General features: G+C 39.0%; 2 protein-coding genes and 1 long non-coding RNA gene across 3 annotated transcripts in view; 2 read left to right on the top strand and 1 right to left on the bottom strand.

Annotated features, from left to right (window-relative positions):
- Nucleotides 1–5,927, top strand: part of LOC106945919 (GTPase IMAP family member 8-like) — a 15,564-nt gene extending 9,637 nt beyond the window's left edge. The window contains exons 3-5 of the mRNA XM_015029931.1: nucleotides 1,523–1,579; nucleotides 2,308–2,397; nucleotides 4,570–5,927. Coding sequence (XP_014885417.1) covers nucleotides 1,523–1,579; nucleotides 2,308–2,397; nucleotides 4,570–5,921 — 1,499 coding nt within the window. The 3' untranslated portion in view covers nucleotides 5,922–5,927. The remainder of the gene's footprint in view (nucleotides 1–1,522; nucleotides 1,580–2,307; nucleotides 2,398–4,569) is intronic.
- A 5,183-nt stretch (nucleotides 5,928–11,110) lies between these two features.
- On the bottom strand, nucleotides 11,111–23,980 carry LOC106945927 (uncharacterized). The gene is made up of 3 exons (XR_001424654.1): nucleotides 23,970–23,980; nucleotides 12,116–12,121; nucleotides 11,111–11,271 (listed from the first exon to the last, which is right to left on the bottom strand). It is a non-coding gene; the product is annotated as an uncharacterized LOC106945927 (long non-coding RNA).
- On the top strand, nucleotides 19,999–24,044 carry LOC106945925 (GTPase IMAP family member 8-like). Its single transcript, XM_015029938.1, has 2 exons — nucleotides 19,999–21,181; nucleotides 22,307–24,044. The coding sequence occupies exons 1-2, from the start codon at nucleotides 20,074–20,076 to the stop codon at nucleotides 23,902–23,904; spliced, it is 2,706 nt and encodes a 901-aa protein (XP_014885424.1). The 5' UTR covers nucleotides 19,999–20,073; the 3' UTR covers nucleotides 23,905–24,044.
- Nucleotides 24,045–24,057: the final 13 nt, after the last annotated feature.

Here is a 24,057-nt window from a genome sequence, read left to right as displayed (position 1 = left end):
AATAATAATAGAAAAAAAAACTGACCAAAAGGGCACTTGGGGGCAAGGAGCAAAAAGGGCAGGTGCTGCAAGGCAACAGGTCTACCATCCGCGCCACTGTGCAGAAACTTGTTTTTGCTTTAACCATTAAAATGGGACAAAAATGATCAAATTGTCATTTTTCTAATTTAAATTAACACCAGATTATTTGTTGTTTTTTTGTTTTGTTTTATTTTGAAATAGAAAAACCTCAGAATAAGCTACATACAAATTTAGAAATCATGAAGAATGGTGAAGATTTAAATCAAGTAAATAAAAATAATGCTGATTACACAAAGAATAAAGATTAAATGTTATGAAAATATAATAATTTTATTACTAAATACTGAAAAAGTCATTAACATAAGTATTTTCAATCATAAACAATTTATTTCCATATTAATCATGACTGAGTATAAACTAAAAGGTTGTGTATTCTCTGAGTAAAACATTTTCCTTTATTATTTCAGTGCATGAGATGCGGCTTGTTCTGCTCGGTAACAGCTGGTATGATAAGAGTTCAGTGGCCAACCTCCTGCTGGGTCAGAATGTGTTCAACACACAGGAGGAACCAAACAGATCCATCAAAGTCCATGGATGGATTCAAACAACAAGAACAGTTCTGATAAACACACCGGACCTGCTACACCCGAGCATCTCTGAATCCAAACTTCAAGAATTTGTAGAGCATTGTGTGAGTCTCTCTGCTCCTGGACCTCATGTGTTTCTGCTGGTTGTCCAGTGGAACATCAATGACCAACAGAACCAGAGGCTTTGTAGGATTCTGGATCTCTTCAGTGAAGACTCTTTGAAACATTCACTGGTTCTGATCTCAACACCTGGATGGGAAGAGAAAATACCAGATTCAAGTCATGTGTTTCGCCTGAGGCCTATGGAGGATCTGATCAGAAAGAATGGAAACAGGTGGATCAAACTGCAACAAGACCCCAAAGGACTGATGAACAACCTGAGTCTAATTTTGACAAACAACCATGGAAACCATGTTAGCTGTGGCCTCACAGAAGTTCCTTCACCTTTGAAATTTTCTCTAAGCCTTGGTATGTATTGGCAAAAACGCTAAAAATAATTTAATACCAATGACAGACCATGCATTTACAACAATTTCTGACTTTTATGCAGAAGGATTTTCTGCCTATTACTGCAATTGATTGTTTTTGCTTGTAGTTTTACTCTTATTGGTTATTTAGTTGCATAAAGAACTGGAAAAAAATCAGCTGATTGGAAAAAATGTCATAAAGAACAGATTTGGTGGCTGGGACTTTGCTTCTTATGTTTAATATATCTATAAAAGCAAGAGCTGAACCTTCTAAAGTATTAATAGAATATACAGGAGATCCCAGAGGCATGTCCAGAGTGTAGAGCCATGACTCTCCTTTCTGAGGTGTTTGGTTTAAAGCTCTAAACCAGAGGTCTCATTCTCGCGGCCCGCAGTGGTTAAGACTTACAAAACATTGCTGTATTTTTTATTTTTATTTTTTTGTAGAAGATGATGTCAGAACTGAGAATCGCAGGAACAGCCTGGAATTTATTCCGCCGGACTGTGAGTTGAATATTGTATATTTTTGCTTATCTTAAGTTCATCCATATTATGCTCAATATTCTCAAAATGCAGGGTGTAAGCATTGGTAATTAATTTAAAAAACTCTTTTTCTCTCAGGCTGAAGGCCTGAAAGGATTGGAAAACTCTATAGAAAAAAACATTGTGCTTAAGTAAATTGATGAATTAAAACCAAATCATTGATAAAAATCAGCTTGTTTTTGGCTAAATCCAGTCTCTTCTGTCCCATCTGTGGACGGTACAGAACTCCTTTAACCAGAAATCAAAACCTACTTCAGGCTTTCAACAGTGAAAGCATCACATCATTTTAAATCAGAATCACTTATCTAATTCCTGAATGATTCTGGAATTAGATTAAAAAAAATTTAGTGTGTATTTTATAGTACTTACTTTGCTAGTTGATCATTTAAATACATTGTTTTAGATTTTTGTCATCTTGGACATTTGATGAGTGTTTTTATGACTAAAATAATATCTATGCACCTGCAGGAAATTGGTGAGATTTCTTTTGTTTGATTTTATAAACTCAGCTGGACCCAACAGGGCCAGAACCAAAATGAAAGGGAGCAGCATTTATTGATAAAAAATATATAATTCAGTTATAAAATGTGCCATGTTTGAACATTTCTATGAGCATCTGCACAATTTATCACCATTTAGGGAAATACAAAAGCACAATGTTAAAATAAAACAGCTCTTCTGTTTCTCAGTCTCCCAGCTGCCACCAGGCCAGGAATCTGTCAGGGAGCCTGAAGAGAGAGGACTCAGTACTGGCCAGGACATCCTGTCAACGTGGAGAGGTAAGATTCCTACATCTATGAATATGCTGATGAAGCATATTATAAACTATATACTGTAAATCTGACTTCTGACTGATCTCTTAGTTCTTAGTATGAAGATGAACAGAAACAAAGAACTATAACTTTCTCTTTTTGGTTTGCTGCGATGTTTTTCTAATCAAATTTTCACATTGATCAAAATTACCTGAGTACCTAAGTAATTAAAGAATGGTGTAAACATGTAAACTCTTTACCTGACTAATGTTAGTCTCTTATCCCTGAAAACAGTTTCACACATACACTTAAAAAAGAAACTACCGTATTTTTTGGATTATAAGGCGCTACTTTTTTCCTAAGCTTTGAACCATGCGGCTTATAACCCGGTGAAGCTTTTCTGTGGATTTTTCTTCAACCACCAGGGGGCTCTTTAGCAGAAAGTGAATCATTGGAAGTCCATCCATCCATCCATCCATCCATCCATCCATCCATCCATCCATCCATCCATCCATCCATCCATCCATCCATCCATCCATTTTCTTTACACCCTTGTCCCTTAGTGGGGTCAGGAGGGTTGCTGCTGCCTCTCCAGCTAACGTTCCAGGCGGGAGGCAGGGTCACCCTGGACAGGTCGCCAGTCTGTCACAGGGCTCATTTCAAGTCAAAATTGGAAATCAAAGAAGAACGTGCTGTTTTCATTTAGAACAAGCAGATGCTAGCAGCAGGCACGATGGAGAAATGTTTTTAAATTCATACACCCTCATCATGGAAACAACACGAAGAAGTTAATATGATGCAGCTTTTAAGTTGAAGGTTATCGATCTACCAGTACAGGAGGGAAATAGAGCCGCTGCACGTAAGATTGGCGTGAAGGAATCCATGATTCGGCGTTGGAGACGGAGGGCTACGACCTTAATTATTTATGAAAAACCAAGAGCGGTTTTTCATAAATAACCAGCAGGGTCTGGTTATGTTGGTTTAATAAACAAAAAAACGAGTCTATTTTTGTCTTTTTATTTTTCACTTCAAACGAAAAAAATAACTGCCTGAAAATACATGGACCCAGCGGCTTATAGCCCAGTGCAGCTTATGTATGTTTCCAGTAAAAACACTGCAACTTATAGTGAGATGCGCTCTATGGACTGGAAAATATGGTAGTTGAACCAATTTAATTGATTTGCTTCAATTGGTAATAAGTAATTAAATTAAGTTTACCCAACTCAATTTATTAAGTTTATCTTTATTTGAAGTAAAGTAAATTTTTTGAATAAGACTGACTTAAATCTGTCTTATTCTTATACTTAATGAATTCAATTTAAAAATAATAATAAAATGAGTTGGATGAACCTAACTTGAGTTTGTTAAATAAACACTCAATACACTATTTAGAGTGCAGTCTTAATGCAGGTTTATTGTTACTTGTTTCAAGCAATTCAATTAAGTTGGTTCAACTAATTTCTTTTTTTCAGTGTATGTGCCAACATTTTTGTCGCTGTTCTGCTAATGTAAACCCTCCTCCCCCACAATTTTGCAATTGTGGTGCTTCCATTAAATAAGAAATGAAATTAAAATCACACCTGAATAAGCTGTGATAAGTCATTAATAATCATGGCAGTGATGGATGTAAACAGTTACATGAGATATTTGCATAATTCAGCTGTGGAGCCAGCGCTTATCCTCTGTCAGCCAATCAGAGGAGACATTTGTGTCTTATTAAGGTGTTAGAGCAGCAAGACCCTGAGCTCCTATTACTTCCTGTTGTCTTATTTACTAACCAGTGCCAACATCTGCTTATTGACCATGTAACTCGTGTGATCTCAAAAAAGTGTTTCCATTGCAGTTTTGCGACATACATCTATTTCAAATGCTGAACTAAGAACAGTACTTGGTCACCTGAAAGAAAGACATGGTGTTCAGCGTTCTTGTCATACAGGTCTTTCATCTTTTCTTGATCAGATGGTCTTTTCTATTTTGGAAAAGGTTGCAGCTCACCCCTCACTAATTGATATCTGGCTATTGATGAGGTACATCAATAGCCAGATGTGCTGAAACAGAGAGACATCTCAAAGTTACAGGACACTTTAACTGGATTTTGAGACTACACTTCTGTCCTTGTTTCAGATCAGTCAGGTGTCAGTTTATTGTTGCCTTTGTGTGTTTCTGACATTTTCTAATTTCATGTATTTCATCCCACAGTTGACGAAGAGGATCCAAACAACATCAGAATAGTTCTGATTGGGAAGACCGGCAGTGGAAAGAGTTCAGCAGGAAACACCATCCTGGGAAGAAAAGAGTTTGAATCAAAATCAAGTCAAAGATCCGTCACAAAGCAATGCATAAAGGAAAAGACTGAAATAGATGGACGGTCAGTTTCTGTGGTCGACACACCTGGACTGTTTGACAGCAGTTTGAGTCTGAAACAGATTCAGGATGAGCTGGTGGGTTGTGTCACTCTGGTGGCTCCAGGTCCGCATGTCTTCCTGCTGGTTGTTCAGATCGGCAGATTCACACCAGAGGAGAAGGAAACGATAGAAATGATCAGGAAAACCTTTGGGAAGGATTCAGAGAAGTTCACCATCGTTCTTTTAACCGGAGGAGATTTGTTAGAAAGAGATGGCATCACTGTTGAAGATTATATTCAGAAGGAAAGTGACGATTCTTTCAAGAAGCTGATCGCTGACTGTGGAGGAAGATACCATGTGTTTAATAATCATGCTGAAGAAAACCGTGCTCAGGTCAGAGAGCTGATCAGAAAGATCGATGACATGGTGAAGGAAAATGGAGGACAATGCTTCACCAACGAGATGCTGCAGGCGGCTGAAGCTGCTATACAGAAGAAAATGCAGGAAATTCTAGACAGAGAAGAAGAAATGAAGAGAAAGATGGAAGAACTTGAAAGAAAACATGCAGCAGAAAAAGAGATCATGAACAGAATACTTGAAACACAGAAAGCAGAAAATGAACTGCAACGAAAATCACTCAAAGAACTGAAGGAAAATATCAGGAGAGAAAATGAGCAGCGAAAGAAAGAGCAGGAATATAGAGAGGAAGAAGAGAGGAAGAGGGAAATAACAGAAGAAATGGAACAGATGAAGTTGATGAATGAGCTGGTAGCTTTGGAGAAAAGAATTCAATCAGGATTATATAGTAGAGGTACTGACCAATCCCTGGAGATAAAGAGACGAGATCTGAAAGGGAAGCAAAGGCTGATGGAGAAAGAAAGACAAGAGTGGTGGGAGAAAAGACATGAGGAAGAAAAACAGAGACAGCTGAGAGAGGAGATGAGAATTAATAACCTCAAAGAAGAATATGAAAAGAAAAGGGAACAATATGAAAACTCTAAAAGAACTGAAGAAAACATTCAAAGAGAACTGTATGAAAAGCAGATCAGACAACTGGAGGAGAAACACCAGAGAGAAATGGAAAACATGAGAAAAATATTCATGGAAGAAGTTAGAAAGCAAGCAAAGCTGGGAGGAATGGCAAAGATCTACAACTCTTATGTACCAGTCCTTAAACACCTGGAAAAAACATGCAAACTCCAGTAATAATTCATCCCTATTTAAACACAGGAGAACTCAAGTTACATTTACATGATAAAAATAGAGACATAAAGTCTTATAAGAACTCAAAGTTTATCTTCATATTTGTTTTTCAGTATTTTGAAGGAATATTAATTATTTTCAGCAAACATGTCAGACACAAGTCTTTATAGAAAATAGATTAGGTCCTGTGTGGCTCAGAGGCAGAGCTGGGTCTTACAGCAGCACTGATGCATTTCATCCTGCTGACTGGTGAATACAACCAGAGGCATTAAAATCTTGTGCTACTCAGCCTTTGCTAAAATCATAAATGGCTGATAACTGTGTGTATGTTTCATAACTATGTGACTGATTTCAAAATGTTCAAAATGTAAATAATTCTGTGAATCTGACTTTGAACTTCTTGTAGATAAAACAGTTTGGACCATCCATGCATCTTGTACTGTATGTCATTATAAAGCTCTTATCATTAAATGTTTAAAACATTATGAAAACATTTTATATATGTCCATATTTCTCTAATTAATCATTGTATTCTGTTAAAGTCTTTAAGCTGTGTCTGTCACTGCAGGATGTTTGGCTAAAAGCTGCTCTAAGCACAAACATGACAGGATTTTTTATTCTCTTCTTCTGACACCCTGTATGACAAACTGACTGGACAGACTGAAATAAAACATTGGCTTGGTGTTTAATGTTTCCCAAATAGGTAGAAAATCTCTTTGTCTGTAACCCATCGTCCATGATGTTGGCCCTCCTAGTGGGCCAACACAGTGCAGTGGTTACTGAGTCAGTGAATGGTCCACAGTTAAAGACGACAAGAGAAACACAACAGATCAACCAGCCGACACAGAACCAAAGAATATCCTACCAGGTCTGATCCACTTGTTTAAAGTTTAACTGATTTGTTATTTCCCCCATAATATCCTTAAACCTTTCAGCAACACATCTTCTTCTGATTGCTTACAGTTTGGTATTTCAGTCCATTTATGGTTGAAAAGCCCACAATGGTCTCTGGAATAACTTAAAACTGACAAAAGTTATAACTACAAAATTTACTGAAAATGAACCGATGAAAATCAGACATTGATTTTGAATTGTGTTTCAACAGGATCATCATAAAAACCACACTAATAAAACAGGCCTGGACTAAAATAATGGTACCTATGTCTTAATATTTGCCCCACCTTTTGGACCAGAAGCAGCACTGAGATCTGGAAAAACCAGAACCGACACCAGACCTTCATCTGAGGCCAAGAAAAATATCATTAGCAGCTTTCAGCAGGTCTGTTTCAGAGCTATGATGATCTCTGAAACCTGACAGAAACTCTTCAAACATGTTACTATTTAGAAGTAACTACCTTTCTCAAGGTTTTTATGGGAAAGGAAGATTATCTTTAGGTCTCTAATTTATTAAATTATCTTTATTGAGGAAAGATTTTATAAGGAAAGGTTTAATTACAGCTACATAAAAAGCTTGTATTAAATGTCACTGTACTAAAGATCCTCATCAATTTGTAAAATGATGAGAGTCACTGAAGGCAGAAGGGGGAACAGCTGATCCTGTGTTCACTTCAGCTACTGGAAGTGAATGTTGCATTAAACAGTCTTTGTTGCAACCAAACAACTATTCCTATAAACAACGAGGCTGCATCACATGCCGACCTGTGTGTAAAATATGGTACTGTACATTTTTTGTGCATTCACTGCTTCATACATGAGGCCCTGGCGTCTTTTTACAGGAGACACTTGTTGTTTCTTTTGCTCTCCAGCAGGTGGAGATGTGGCATAACTTATATCTATGTATCATACATGGAAGACGCTGTGACAGACCGCAGCTGGTTTGCTAGGGAGACAGGAAATCAGTATTTACATTTAAAAGCAGGTAGATCTCTGAGGAGATCAGATCCCAGGCTGATGACTCTAGCAGAGAGGTAAAAATACTTCTAGAGAGACGTACAGAGAGCCGTTGACTGGTTTCACTTTAGAGAATGAAAAGATTCTCCACACATAACAAAAGCTGTACCACAATCTGGTGTTGCTGGCAGGATTTTGTAAGAAGTGGCACATGCTTGCAGGGGTTTGTTTCACTGCGTAGGATAGGGCTAAGTAGGAGTAGTTTTCTTTTTTTATTTTCTTTACTGAAACAGTAGCAGGTTCGGCGGGGACCACCAAGTCCGATCGATCCGTGGTGGAACGAGAGAGGAACTCTATGCTGTGGAACCATGGAGGAGCAGCTTCAGGAGCTGAAGGACATGATGCACCATCTTCAGGCAAAGAACCAAGAACTCAAAGAAAAGGTTATGACTGATCAAGACTCTTTACCATCTACCTCTAGTGGTGTGAGAGGGAACTGTCCCCAACCTGTCTCTGCAGTGGAAGTGCCTGTAATGGAGCGGCTCTTCTACATCCCAAGGGAACGTAAATGTCCTGTTTTCAGAGGTAATGTTGGGATCGAGGTTATGGATCCAGTGGGCCAGACATCTATCTCCTCTAGACCAAGCCTATTTTGTATTTGATCACCTGGAAGGTGAAGCCAAGGAGGAGATTCGATATAGACCCCGGGCTGAAAGAGAGGACCCTGAACGCATTTTTGCCATTTTGCAAGAATTGTATGGTTGTGCTAAGTCTTATGTAACTTTGCAGGAAGATTTTTTTTCTAGAAGACAGGAGGAGGGCGAATCATTAAAGGAGTTTTCTCATGCACTGTTTTGTTTAATGGAAAAGATTACTGCCAATGCACCAAATGCTGTTGCTAATGATGCCGTGCTTTTGAGAGACCAGTTTGCTGAACATGTTCTTGATCCTACTTTACGTAGGGAACTGAAAAAGCTCATTAGAGAAAACCCAGAGTTTACACTTTTGGACATTAGGAAGGAAGCAATTAGGTGGGAACAGGAGGGACAACCAGCTGAAGTGAGAAAAAGAAGCTACTCTGTACCATCATATTGTGCCTTACAAAGCAGTAGACCAGATTTAGAGGTTCTTTGAAGGGCTTCTGATTTGTCAGAAATAAAGGAAATGCTGTTAAAGCAACAGGAACAGACTAACCTGCTCTCTCAAAATGTATTACCATTACAATCCACCTCAAGGTCCCCACATTGGCCATATCTGAACCGAACCACCCCTATTACTTACAGGCGCTGCCAGAAACCTGGTCATATAGCCAGAAACTGTAACCAACCGAGGATGAACTCTGCCCCATCCAACTCCACTACAAGGAGAGGCTGCAACTGCTTATCAGCAGGCGGGAAACTAGTTCCTTTTGAGCTGAGCCACAATTCAGAAGAGAGCGGTCATGGCTCAAGTGGTCTTGAAAACAAATTCTCACCATTGGTTGGCCAGTGTCCCACTGTCCTGGTGAAAATGGGGGATGTTCCACTTCAGTGTCTTTTGGATACTGGTTCCATGGTAACAGTCACAGAGAGTTTCTTTAACGAACATTGTCAGGGCCTTTTGCAGGCCTGCTCTTGGCTTGAGCTTTATGCAGCCAATGGGCTTAGCTTACCTTATGTTGGCTATTTTGAAACTGATGTAGACCCTTTGGTTTGTTTCAATTTAACAGAATGCCATTTGGCCTGAGCAATGCTCCTAGTACATTTCAACGATTAATGGAGCGAATGTTTCAATCTCAGCATTGTCAGTCCCTGTTGTTATATTTGGATGAAATTGTGGTTTTCTCTTCTTCAGTCGATGAACATCTGCATCGATTGGAAACTGTGCTGGACCATTTGAAACAGGAGGGATTAAAAGTGAAGCTCGATAAATGTGCTTTCTTCAAAAAGGTGGTGAAATACCTTTGCCATGTTATTTCCAGCCATGGGGTGTCCACAGATCCAGATAAAGTCTCTGCTGTAAAGGACTGGCCTGTCCCACCACAGTTTCACAGCTGAGAAACTGTGGTGGGACACAGTTAATAGCTGGCGAACCTGGCGAACCTGGGGTTCGCCAGCTATTATAGAGGATTCGTTGAAGGATTTGCCAAATTGGCAGCACCACTCCATCGACTGGTTGCCGAGATGCAGAAGACACAAGGTCGTCAGCGACAACAACATTTGGGTGACCACCGGTCTCGAGATTGTGAAAAAGGCTTCAACCAGTTGAAAACCAGGTTGGTTGGTGCGCCTGTTTTGGCATATGCAAATTTCTCTTTGCCATTTATCCTTGAAATAGATGCCAGTTACAGCGGCCTAGGAGCAGTGCTCTCTCAGGAGCAGGCAGGGAAGGTCCGTCCAGTTGCCTTCACTAGCCGAGGCTCAGACCTGCTGAAAGGAACATGTCCAACTACAGTTCAATGAAGTTAGAGTTCCTAGCATTAAGGTGGGCCATGATGGAGAAATTTCAAGACTATTTGTTGGGTCAGCAATGTATTGTATGGACTGATAACAATCCCCTCAACCACAGCTAAACTGGGGGCAACCGAACAGCGTTGGGCAGCACAGTTGGCAGATTTTAACTTTTCTATCTACAGATAGAAGTTACAGTTACAGATCAGGCCGGTCAAATGTGAATGCAGATGCCCTTTCAAGGAAGCCACCAGCTGTAACAGAGGCTGTCATTCCTCTGCCTGGGACCTTGGTTCCCTTGATGAAGCAGCCAAGCTGTCTAGATGTAACGCAACATGTGCTCCAAGCTGCAGTGTCTGTGTTCCCTGCTCATGCCCCTGATGACATCATTGCACTTTGTTCGTTATTCTGCAATAGCCAGCCGCGCCTTAATCTCACCACCGACTGACTACTGACCAGCTCTCTGTCTAACAGGTCCGGAAAACCCCTGAAACCTGGGTCTTACCCTAAAATAGGTGTACAGGAGATTCTCTGTTTAAACTGGTGGCGGAGAAAACTCGTCTAGCTCTAACTACCTTCAGATCCAGAAGTTACGGCNTACCCAAACCTTGTTCCACCCTGAATTGGTAATACACAAACTTCCCTCTTTTGCGTCTCTCTCTTCTGTTGGCCATCTGGTAGTTATTACCTTTTTTGGCAATTTGTTCTGAGGCCCCCGCCCAGCCAGCTCAGCTTTTCCTGTATTCAACTCTACAGTCTTCTTATAATGTACCATGTAACACACTTAACTCAAAACACAATCAATTTGTTTTACCATTATCTGAAATCGTATATAACGACTAAGTTATTACTGTTACCACAGATCATGAATACAGATTATATATTTCAGTCATACATTACGGACATTTACAATACATCAACCATTTAAACTATTACACAGTTATGTATTTTGTATTTCATTTCTTTAATCATTCTTAAATCAATACAAGATTACTGTTATTCCCCAGGCTTTTACCCTGCTTTCTGCGTGTACCTAGAGAGATCTCACAAGTCCATGCCAGTTTTCTCGACAACTTCAAGAAGCTGATCCTACTATAAGTGCTTTTCTAAAGTCGTGGAGGACACAGAGACGTCCAGATAAAGCAGAAAGGGCCAGTCTCTCCCCAAAGGTCCTGGATCTGCTTCAACAGTGGAGCAAGGTGGTCCAGCTGAATGGCCTGTTATATCGCCGTACACAACGTCCTGATGGGGGTGAGGATAAGTTTGGTGTTCCAGCAAGACTACACTCCGATCAGGGCCAGAATTTTGAAAGCGCATTGATCCAGCAGTTGTGTGAGCTGTATGGAGTGCAGAAGACTCGTACCACCCAGTACCATCCTGAAGGTAACGACCAGTGTGAAAGATTTAATAGAACATTACCTGATCTGCTGCGAACTCTACCTGTTGAGAAGAAGGGACACTGGCCCCATTATCTGTCCCAAGTTCTGTATTTCTACAACACCACAGTCCATCAGTCCATGGGTGAGTCTCCTTACCTTTTGATGTTTGGCCAAGAGCCATGGTTACCTGTTTGCTTTCTCTTTGGAAGAGATCCGAGAGGGGAGAGTGGAGGACTGGGTACGAGAACATAGACACAGACTCCAGGTCGCCTTTGATGGTGCTCAAGATCGCCTGAAAATGACCGCTGACCATTGGAGGAGTGCCATGATGCTGGAGGTCTGACCAGTGAATTGTCTGAAAAGCAACTGGTCTATGTTCAAGATCACAGTAATAAAGGAAGAAACAAGATCCAGGACGCATGGAATCCCATAATCCATGCTGTGATAAAAGCTCCTGTTTCAGGAGGTTCTGTGTACACTGTTGCCCCCTTGGATAACCTTCAGAGGCTCAGGACAGTGCACCGTTTGATGTTGAAACCAGTTCCTGAGGGACTCTGGCCTCAAGAGCCCAGGAAAGAAAAAGACATCTTCATCAGTAGGGGAGAGGAGGCGGACGAGGAACTTGATTTTGTCTATGTGGTAACTGTAAAGCTTCTCTACAGTTTGAAGACTGACGCACTTGAGGAAAGTGACGCTGATTGTTGCTCAGGTTGCGCAATTAATGCAAACACTTCTGTTCTTTAGATGCGGGGTAACAGTTGATCCATAATGGAATATTTCATCCATGATGCATCCAATCTCTTTCACTTAACCCAGTGGTTCCCAAACTTTTTCTCCTGGGCGCCCCCCAGTGGATTACAATAGGGAGAGTTAGACTTTGGTCTTCTGATTGAAACAATGTTTGACCGGGGGGAGAGGGGAGGATAGACAGACTCTTAGAGACTCCCTGTTATACTCTTCCACCCCACCCCCTACCCCTCAGCACACACAGCGTTTATCATTGTTTCTATTTTTATTTTTTATTTTTTTATTTCATCCATCCTGTGCCCCCCCTGCAATGGCACGGCGCCCCCCACAGTTTGGGAACCTCTGACTTATCCCTAGTGGGATCACGAGGGGAACATCAGAGTATTTTAACTTAAACATGAATCTTTATTGAACCAACAAACCAGTGGAGCACCGGCAGCCAGAGGCGAACAAAGAGTTTCTGGGGCCCTGAGCAGAAAATGGTTCCAGTTAAACTGATTCATGACCATCAAGACAGAACAGCTGTAATACATGAGATATTTTTAAATGTTCATTTAATTTAACAACTTATTTTTGAAGCAATTAGTGAACCACCTGATTCTAATTAGATTATCTAGAAATAATTACTTAAATTATTTATTACAAAAATTTTCATATTTATTCTTTATTTCTTTCAATATTTGGTTTTATAGTATCCTCTGATTTTTTATTTTTTATTTTTTATTTTTTTGGAACAAAATTTGCTGAACTGGTTATGAATAAAAATTAACATTTTTTCTCCCTTTTTGTCAGTAAATATTTCATCTGGGAGATTTTCTGTTATTGATGAAGTTTGTCTTTTTGTTTGAAAAGTGATCAGAGAGGAAAAATTAGAGCTTTTCAAAGTTTCAGTTCACTATTTCTAGATGGTAAAACTTCAACAATAAGCTTGATTAGACTCTTCACATCTTCAGGATGTGAAACCAAGACGAAGTGAGATGTGCTGTAAGTAGAAAACATTCAGATTAAAGAAAGAGGTTTGTGTGCCACATTCCTACACACAGAACATGGTTTACATGACAACATGCATATATATCTATATATATATGTATATGATGAAGTGGCTCCTTTCCCTAGAAAAGTCAATAATCCAGATTATGATGTCCAACATGTGGAGTTGGAGGGAATCATTCTAGAAACTCCACCAGTGAACATAATATCAGACACAGGAACGGAACGAGTGTTTAACTTTACCAGATTATTACTGAAGGTAGAAATGATGAGGGGATATGTGGCTGCTGGAAGGAGAGAGAGAGCTGCCTCACACTAAATGTCTTCAGCCTCTCTAGAGCTAATGACTGGATCAAACTGAGGCTGGAAAACAAGAGCAGCTTAATTTACTACATTCAGGTTAAACATTACCTCGTCCTGCTGTTCCTCCCACTGAGCCGGTGGAGACCAGAGGAGACCAGAGAGATTCAATTTCAGCTTGAAGACGTTCGTTAAGAAACACGAAGAATCAACGATGCAGCAGCTATCTGACATGTCAGGTTGGTAAAACTAATCAAAACCTTTAAAATATGATGAAACTCAGCAGGTCATGTAAAGCTAACAGTCTTTGATAAACTGGTTTATTTCATGTTTTCTTCACAAACACTTTGTGTCTCATGTCTCGGATCTATTTTTACTTTAAACTCTTGAAGTTAAAGATCCACTGAGTCACTTTATTGAATTTATTCAATGCATTGCTGACATGATGTGGATCCAGGAACAAATCAAATGTCTGAGGTGTAAAGTTCACATAAATTATATGAACTTTGATTTTATTGTAGCCGCAGTGAAGACAGAACAGAGATACAGATAAGATGTTGTGGCAAATGAGCTTTGATGTGATTTATAAACACATTTCCTTTACAAACTGCTTTAGACTGTTTCTAAATAAAGGTAGTTTACATTAAGTAATGATTAAATATGTGACTGTCAGATCAACTGATCTGGTAGCAAATTAGGATTAGAGGGATTTTTATCGTCAGACTTAAAATAAAAACTTCTCTCCATTTTTTTCAAAGGAAAACAAGAACCATGTTCTCTATGGCTCATTTTCACATCTGTCTAATGTTTCACGGTAAATGTGGATTAAAAAGTATTAAAAACACAATTCACCTTAGACTAAACAATATAAATGAACATTTAAAAAGGCAGTTTTGTTTCATTAACTGAAAAGTAACTTTTTGAGATACAAGCAGTTACTTGAATTTCAAGTTACTTCAGTGTCATTTGAGATACAACATCAATAAATAATCATATTTATTGACAATAAATAATCATATTTATTGACAATAAATAATCATATTTATTGACGTTATTGCAGAACAAGAACTAACATCTTCTCCCAATGACCAACAGAGATAGGCCATCCTCTTCCAGTCCTGAAATGATTATCAGGTAAATGGACAGAAACGCATCAGTTTAATGCACTTTGTGTAGAAAACTGAATTATTAAATGTGGCTGATGAAAGCAGTGAGTTCAGGAGCAATATTCATTTTTCTTGGTGCAGAAAAGGAAGACTGTAGATGTTTACGTTTGTGATGGTACTAAGATGGTTTCCTCTTTAACATTGGTGGATATTTTAGTGTACTTGGCCAAACTGTAGAGTCTGACAACAGTTTTACAGTTTTACACTCTGACTGAATCACCTGGGACGTCGACTTCTGGCAAGATTATAATCTCTCCTTAAATATTTTTGTTCTGTGCCTAATGATGGATTTTAGTTAGTTTGGAAATGACTTTATGTCTTTTCCCAGTGAATGAACAGCAGCAGTTACTTTTCCAGGGTCATTGCTGATCTTTCCTGACGTTGAACTGACACACACTGGAATCCTGCTGTGTTAAACCTGAGCCTTAGAGATGAAACAGATTAACTTATTAGACTGAAACAGAACCTGGAGAAGAACAGATTTATATCATGTTCTGATATAAATATCTGAACTCTGGACACTGCTAGTCCAACTTATTTGGTTTGTATCTTGTAGTTTTTAGGATTTTCTCTAGTTTATCTCAGTTTCTCTGTTTTAGGTGAACTGAATGTAAACCTGATTTGGTGACGTGTCATCATGGCCTCAGGAGCATCTGGTGAGTCCAAAACTAAACTATCACACTATTAATCATTATTAGCTTCATTTAACAGAATAAATGAACTTTATGAAAATGTTGTCTTTCCTACAAACTGTTCATCTTTATTTGGGGAACAATTAAAACATATCCTGTATTATAAGAATAATGTTTCTGCATTTTTCCTCTTGTGTTCAAACTTTTTTTCCTCAAACTGTCTTAGAGACATTAAAACAAACCAAGTAACTTCATCATATTATAATTATGTTCAAGTGTTTTATTGGCTGTGAACCAAGCAAACCTTGACCACAGCCACTCCTGACTCGTAAAATATTTATAGTAAGTTATGACATTTTATTGTGTTGTACCTGTTGTACCTGTGCTGATGCAGGATTTAACCCTTTAATGTTAACCTGAATTATCGGCAGTCCAAGCTGAGGTGAACAGATGGTAAATAAAAAGCTTGGCTGCAGGAAACCATGTTGTAATTGTACAAATTTCTCATTTTTCAAAGTAATTATCTGGTAAAATGTGTTGGTGGAAGAACCAGAAAGTGCTGGAAAAAATCTGATGAGACAACCTGGTAGAAAAAACCCAGCTGATAATCAGAATTAAAACAATCTCACCCTTTAATACCTAGGTGGCGCTATTGTGGAGAACAATGTGTTTTGGCTAATAACTCCTTAACAATAGGCCCTTCCCCTAAACAGTTTTAATCCTTGGATGATTCTGCATCACATTTACTTTGGCCACCGCGAATAAAGTGCTTGTGTCCATTTCCAGCATCGTCCAGCTCTAGGGGGCGCTATAAGTAGGTCAAATGTATACTGCTCAAAAAAATAAAGGGGACATTTCACTTTAATTTTGTGTGTGGCTCCAAATCCAGGCCTCCAGTGGTTAATAAATTTGATTTCCATTGATGATTTTTGTGTGATTTTGTTGTCAGCACATTCAACTTTGTACAGAACAAAGTATTCAATGAGAATATTTCATTCATTCAGATCTAGGATGTGTTATTTGAGTGCTCCCTTTATTTTTTTGAGCTGTGTATAAAGCAAAAACGGTTGGATGAATTTTGTGGGTTTCTTCAGGATACAACCAATATTATCAGTTTGGTAATGATTGTTCAAAGTGGGCGTGGCTTGTTGGCCTAACTTTTAATGTTTGGAAAATATTTGTAAAAACTCCCAGATTTTAGAAGGAAAAACATTCAGGCCATGTTTCTGTCATGACTCCTAAAGTACTGAGCCAGTCTATATGAAAACATGCAGTTACTGTTCCTGAAGTTTGTCTCTAATCCCAGCAGTAGCAGCGTCGACTGTTTGATCCAACATGTTGAAATTTGTTCCTCTTCAGATCCATCCTGTCTATAAAACATTCAGATCTGAGGATTCCCTTCTGTCTGTTAAATTAATTATATGCCAGGCATTTCAGAGTTTATTTTATTTTGAAACATGTTTTTAGATTATTTGTTAATTGAGATATTTAGGCGGTTTTGTTTTGTTTTTTGTTTTTTACATATTTTTTTCCACATGTAAAATATTTGAGAATATTTTGATAATTTTTGGAAGTATGAATGTTTTATTAGTATTTCTTTGGTCAAATAAGGTATAAATTTACAGTTAACATTTTATTTTCTAAAGTGCCACTGAAACTAAATACAACAACATGCTTCCATAAATCTGAGAATATTTTTGTTAAGTGTTTTAAATGTATCATGGATTTTCCATGAATTTTTGTCTTGACTCTGTGTGACATAAAATCACATTTAACAATTTTCTGTTTGAAGGAAATTCATCTGGATACATGGAGATAAATACAGATTATTCTCCATGTAAACTTGGAGAGTAAGTCTAAAGTAACTACTAGAATTTATTGCTAATTTCTTGATGACTGCTGGATACTGTTGTTTTACTGTATCGTTGTCTAGAAAGCGATAAGTTAATTCATTTCTGTCTGGATTCTAATTTTGACTTGTCTTCTGCTGGTTTCTGTCCCCTGGTGGACAAACGGCTCCACAGCTTATTTCCTCCTCCATATGTGACAGTGAAGGACTTAACGTTACTTTATTCCACTTTATTTTAACGTAGTGGATTGAGTTCATGCAAGAAGCAATATTTTATTTTCTCCTGACTAAACCACTTTCTCCTGCTCTTCGTCTGAATCAAAGTCCTCCTGTTTTAGATAGAACAAGTCCTGTTTTACAGGCCTGCATCATTTTATAAGATGTCACATCATGATGATTTTCTCTGTGACCTCTGGATTAACTGGACTGACAACTGACAAGCTTCCCTTTCACAGCACAGGGCAGTTCCCATAACTTTCCAGTCATTATTCTATAAGCTCTTAAACAATAAAATACTTGCAAACTACAAAACAAAATACAGTACTAAGTTTTTTTCCATCATTTTAACTGTTTCAGAAAGAAAACTCAAAATGAGGAGAGGAGGAAGCAAAGAGTTCCTTCCACCCATGTGTAAGTTTGGGAAAACTCCAGGTTGCTGCGCTGCATGATGTGTACTGATGAAAAATACATTTCACAAGTCAGATCACAAATTGGTCTAAATTATTTAAACCAACCATTATGACTTTATATCCTTAAAATGAGAAACATGTATGTTAATTCACCTGTTCCTGTCATATGTGCTTTTTGTCCTCAATGTTAAAACAGCTTATTTAATCTGAAATAATTATAAAGCTGAATGTAGGCAATGCATACATTGATTCTATCAGTAAAATAATATAGAAACCAGAGACTGAGAGATGATATGATATTTAATGTTATTTTCATGTATATTTTCTTCACAGTGTCAGAATTGAGGCTCATCCTGTTGGGGGACAGCTGGTCAGAAAAGAGTCGGATTGCAAACTCAATTCTGGGAGCTCCTGCCTTCAACACTGAAGAGCAACCAAACTTTTCCATGAGAGTCCACAAAATGATCCAGAAGAAAAAACTGGTTCTCATCAACACCCCAGATCTGCTTCACCCCAGGATTCCTGAAGCCGAACTTAAAGAACATGTGGAAGTTTGTGTGAGCCTCTCTGATCCTGGACCTCACTTGTTCTTACTGGTTGTTCAGCCTGAAAGCTTCACAAATGAGCAACAGAAGAAACTCTGCAAAGTCCTAGAACTGTTTAGTGATCAGGCATTTGGTCATTCAGTGGTTCTAATATCAAAATCTAAGCAGAAGGAAACATTAAATGAGCCCTTACAGGAACTCATCAGAAGATGCAAATATAACTCACTCATTTTTAAAGATAATGAAATTCCTGAGATGCTGAAGTTACTTGGGGATTTTATAGGCATCAACAAAGAAAAGCATTTAATCGTCGACCATCCGAGCATCAAACGAATGAAAGACGCTTCTTCTGCTGCTGGTAAGTCTGGCAAAGAAAACCTGTTGATTTATTTTAATTGTTTTATTGCTGCTTGCAATCAAAAATATAGTTATGTAAGTTTAGACTTCATTCATTTTCAGAACAGAAATGCAGCTGCCACCATTATTCTGGACTGTAGGGATGGTGGAGTTTCCTCCAATCATCATGTCTGAATTTCACGACTAAGACTTTAGTTTTTGTCTCAGGAAACCACAGAATATTATTTATTATGAGCCATTCAGATGCATTTTATCAGCTAAAGTCTTAAGATTTATAGGCTATAATTATTCACATACATGTGATTTCACAATTTGCTATTTTTAATACATTTTCAAAAAGCTTACATTTTATTCCACAATGTTACAATAGGGCATTTGTGTATAAAAGCTTGAGGAGAAAATGTTATTAAAATTTATAAAAACTAGATAACATACAGTATAATTGCTGTATTGTTTTTACATCTGAAATATTTTCTGGTTTCATAACCGATCTTTGTTCCTTTTAAAGCTCTTAAACTTTTGTCCTTTTTCAGAAAAACAGATTTTGGTTTCATCCTTCAGAGCGTTTATGGTTACAAATATCACTTCGCAATAAAACAGTTTAATTTCACAGAGTAATTTTACTTACAGATATCATACTCCAGTTGTTTTCTTGTTTTTTTCAAAGTTCAAACATAAACTGAACATTTGCTCTGGCTAAATTGCCATTCTACCTAAAACTGCAGTATGTAACTTTTATAAAAACATGTTTTTTTACGTATTTGTAAAAACTATCAGCATTTCCTGTGAAAACAATATCAGACAGATGATCTATGAAAAGATCAAGCTCCTCCTCGTCCCTGCAGTCTGAAGAAATGCACGGCTCCCGGTCAAAAGGATCCAAAATGAGGGTCTTAGTGCTGCAGTTTTATTTGTTCAGCACATTTCAGCAACAAAACATTTCAAAGTGCTTTACATGATAAAAACAGAAAAATACAAAGTCATGTAACAGAATCAGCAATCAAAACATTAAATTAAGTTGTTACATTTATAATTGAATATGTTTCAAGTAAAACTCTAAACAGGAGGGTTTTAAGTTGAGATTTAAATCTCAACTTTCAGCCGTTTTACAGTTTTCTGGAAGTTTGTTCCAGATTTGTGGTGCATAGAAGCTGAATGCTGCTTTCACTTAATTTAATAATTTCCATATGCTGCTTTACAGGACGAGGTTTAAGGATTTTGCTTTTGGGAGCAACTCAGTCAGCAAAGACACAACTCTGTAACTTTATCATTGAAAAGAAAATGTCTCGATTAACAACATTTTATCAAGCCAAGCCCGATGAGCAGGGGGTGTGGAATGGAAAGTTACTGACTGTCGTGAAAACTCCTGAACTTCAGTCTCAAAAAGTCCTGAAGGAGATGAGAAGCTGCGTGAATCTTTGTCTTCCTGGACCAAATGTTCTGCTGCTCTTAGTGAAACCTTCAGACTTCACAGAGAAAGACAGACAGACTCTGAAAACCAGCCTGAGTTTGTTTGGAGAAGATGCATTTAAACACTCAATGGTCGTTATAACTGAAGAAACAAATGACACGAGTTTCCTTCTTAACTCACTAATCAGAGAATGTGAAGGTCGACAGTACAACATGGCTGAGAACAATCACCAGAAATTAATGCTGAAGATTGAAGATATTGTTAACAAAAACAGAGGCTCCTTCCTGACCATCAGAGAGGAAAAAGCAGCATCAAGACGTGACGAGACTCTGCCACCTTTAAACCTGGTTCTGTTTGGGAGGAGAGGAGCCGGGAAGACGGCAGCAGCCAGAGCCATTCTGGGTCAGAGAGAGCTTCAGTCCGTCTCCAAGATATCAGAGTGTGTCAGAAACCAGGGAGAGGCGTTTGGACGCTGGCTTTCTGTGGTGGAGCTGCCGGCACTGCATGGAAGATCTGAGCGGGAAGTGATGGAGGAATCCTTCAGGTGTGTCTCCCTCTGTGACCCTGAGGGTGTCCACGCCTTCATCCTGGTCCTACCTGTGGGTCCCCTCACTGATGAAGACAAGGGAGAGTTACACACCACCCAGGACACATTCAGCTCCAGAGTCAATAACAACACAATGATCCTGTTCACCACAGACTCAGATCCTAAACATCCTGCTGTCGTTGAATTTCTGGAGCGAGACACGGACATCCAGGATCTCCTCCAGATCTGTGGAGGACGACATGTTGTTGTCAGCAGCAGCGACAGGAATCAGTTCTCTACTGTAATTACATTTGTGGAAAAGATGAGACAGAAATGCTTCACACCGAGCATCCTGGCAGAAACCTACAAGGATAAAGTCATACAACAGAAGAAAACCATCAGCAGACTGGAAGCCCAGCTTTCAAACCAGGCACCAAAAACAGCCTTAACAGGTGAGAACTTCTAGAAAAGGTTTTCCTACATAAAACATAACATTACATAACCACAGCTTTCCTGATGAATAACTATTTATAGATGGCAAAGGCAGTTATTAACAGGGGAACCTGCAGGATATTATCAGAGGCGACACACAAAACTATCATTCCACCTGATCTGCAGAAAAAGCCTCCAACACGCATAAACCACAGAAACCCAACACTGATATGACACATGAACACGATGCACAGAAACCGAGGATCTGATCCACACAAACCTGCACCGCCATGGCTTCTTATTTTATTAACAAATGATACTAAATAATAAAGACAGGAAAGCAAACCCTTCCACTGATGGTTTATCCCAGACCTCCAGAGTTTGATGTGAACGACGTTTGCTTCATTTCTAGTCTCTGACAAACATTTATACCAACTCTCCCAATCTAGTGTGACGCTGTCGAAAACAGTCTGTCAATGGAGAGTCGATGGGGCGTCCATCAGTGCTTCAGTTCCCGAAACCACAAAATAAAATTTAAAAAACTTGCACATGCAGGATAAAAAGCTCTGTCAGGGTCAGTGCTACCCGTCTCAGGGCTGCAGTCCAGTTGTTCATATTTAGCTTCACAGCAAAGTCACGTTTAGCTGACATTGGAGCGCCAAGCTGCAAAATGAACAAAGTAAACTGACCAATAAAACTCTGGTGGACTGACACGTGCCCACCCCCACAGATGCACAGATCTGGGCTACATACACAAAAAAACATTTTATTTTTTAGTTTGTTAATAGCAAATGGAGAAAATAAAAAGTACAACTATGATTTTTTTTTTACTCTAAGAGAAACCTCACAGTAGGCTGTATGGCAGCCTGGATCTGTAATTATCAAGCTGCAGATCTACATATTAGATCTGCAGCTTAATAACGTTTTAGATCGAAATGATCAGGGTTAGGTTACCTGATCATTGGTCAAAATTAATTAATTTGCTTATTTTCTGGGTTCCACTTCACTACCATGAAAGTCTAAATTCGACTCTACGTTGTGTTGATGTTTTTATGGAAGACATTCTGGGTCAACGAGTATTTTCACTTTTTAACTTTTTAGTTGGCATGTAGAGAAAATTAACCTGTGGTCTGTTTCTGTTGCAGGCGACTCAGAGAAGGAGGGACCCGAGTGTCTCAGGATCGTTCTGATCGGAAAGACTGGCTGCGGAAAAAGTCTATCAGGAAACACCATCCTGGGAGGAAACTACTTTGAAGCCAAACCAGCCCAGTATTCAGTCACAAAGCGTTGCCAGAAAGCCCAGAGCAAAGTGGACGGCCGACCTGTGGCTGTGGTCGACACTCCTGGCCTGTTTGACAGCAGCTTGTCTCATGAAGAAGTGAATGAAGAGCTGCTGAAATGCATGAGTCTCCTGGCTCCAGGGCCTCATGTCTTCCTGCTGGTCTTACAGATCGGACGATTAACTCCAGAGGAGAAGGAGACTTTAAAACTGGTAAAGGAAGGTTTTGGAAAAAATTCAGAGAACTTCACCATCATCCTGTTCACACATGGAGGTAAACTGGAACATCATAATAAATCTATTAAGGAATACATTGAAAAGGATTGTGACGAGTCCTTTAAGAAGCTCATTGAGGACTGTGGAGGAAGATACCATGTGTTTGAAAACTACCATGACCAGAACCGAACTCAAGTCAGAGAGCTGATCGGAAAGATTGATGCCATGGTGGAGGAAAATGGAGGCGACTGCTTCACCAACGACATGCTGCAGGAGGCCGAAGCAGCGATACGGAGACAAATGGAAAAGATCCTGAAGGAGAAGGAAGAAGAGATGCAGCAAAAGATTGAGGGACTACTACAAAAACATCAGAAAGAAAAAGACGACATGGAAAGGGAACTGATGGAGGTAAAAGCAAAAACTGAGCTACAAATTACACAGAAAGACATAAAAATCAAGGAAATACAGCAAAGTCTGCAGGAGGCTGAAGATAAAAACATGAATGAGAAAGAGAGGAGGAAAGAAGAAAAGAGAAAACTGAAACTTGAGAAAGAGGAATGGGAGGAAAAACTGAAAAAATCTAAAACAGAAGCAAGTCTCCAGAAACATCAATCTGTGCTGAAGAAACATGAAGCCTGGGAGAAAGAAGTGAAAATGTTAAAGGAGAAAAACAAACAAGATGATAAACGGAGGCAGAAGGAGGAGAAACGACTGAAAGAGGAGTACGAGAGACTGAAACAAGAATATGAAAAACAGAAACTAGAATATGACATCAGAACGGAAAAGGAGGCAAAGTTCAGAGAAGAGCAAGTTGAGAAGCATCAGAAGGAGATAGAGAAACTAAGAGAGACGTACGAGGAAGAAGCCAGAAGGAAAGCCGAGGAGTTTAATGAGTTCAAAGAGAAATACAGCCAAGAATTTACAGCTCTGAAAAAAGTGCATGAAAAACAACTGATAGACAAAGACGGCAAATATGACATGCTGAAGGCTCTGAAAGAGCTAAATGAGAAGGAAGCCAGAGCAAAGCACCGCAAGCAGATCATCGACTTGGTGAAATGTGTCACCAGAAAGAGAGAACATCTGAACAAAATCAAGGAAATGCTGAGAAGACATGAAGACCAGATGAAACAGGGGAAAACTGAGCAGGAGACTGAACAGCTTCAGAAAATTCATGAGCGAGAGATAGATGAACTGATTCAGCAGCTTCTGGATGCTGAAGATCCAAAATCAAACTGTGTCCTTTCATGAGACCAGAAACCGAACGCTGATCCAAACTGTCCATCAGGGTTGGTGGTGACCCAACAACCCCAAACCATCAACACGTCGACTGCTGTCCGTCATCAACCTGTTCGCTTTCTTCAAACTTCATTCTGTGAACAACAAAAAGGGGGAAAAGTCAAT

The sequence above is a fragment of the Poecilia latipinna genome, unplaced genomic scaffold (genome assembly GCF_001443285.1).
Source record: "Poecilia latipinna isolate Pla-1442-1.1 unplaced genomic scaffold, P_latipinna-1.0 Scaffold168, whole genome shotgun sequence".
NCBI classification, from domain to species: domain Eukaryota; kingdom Metazoa; phylum Chordata; class Actinopteri; order Cyprinodontiformes; family Poeciliidae; genus Poecilia; species Poecilia latipinna.
This window is presented reverse-complemented; position numbering and strand designations above follow the sequence as displayed.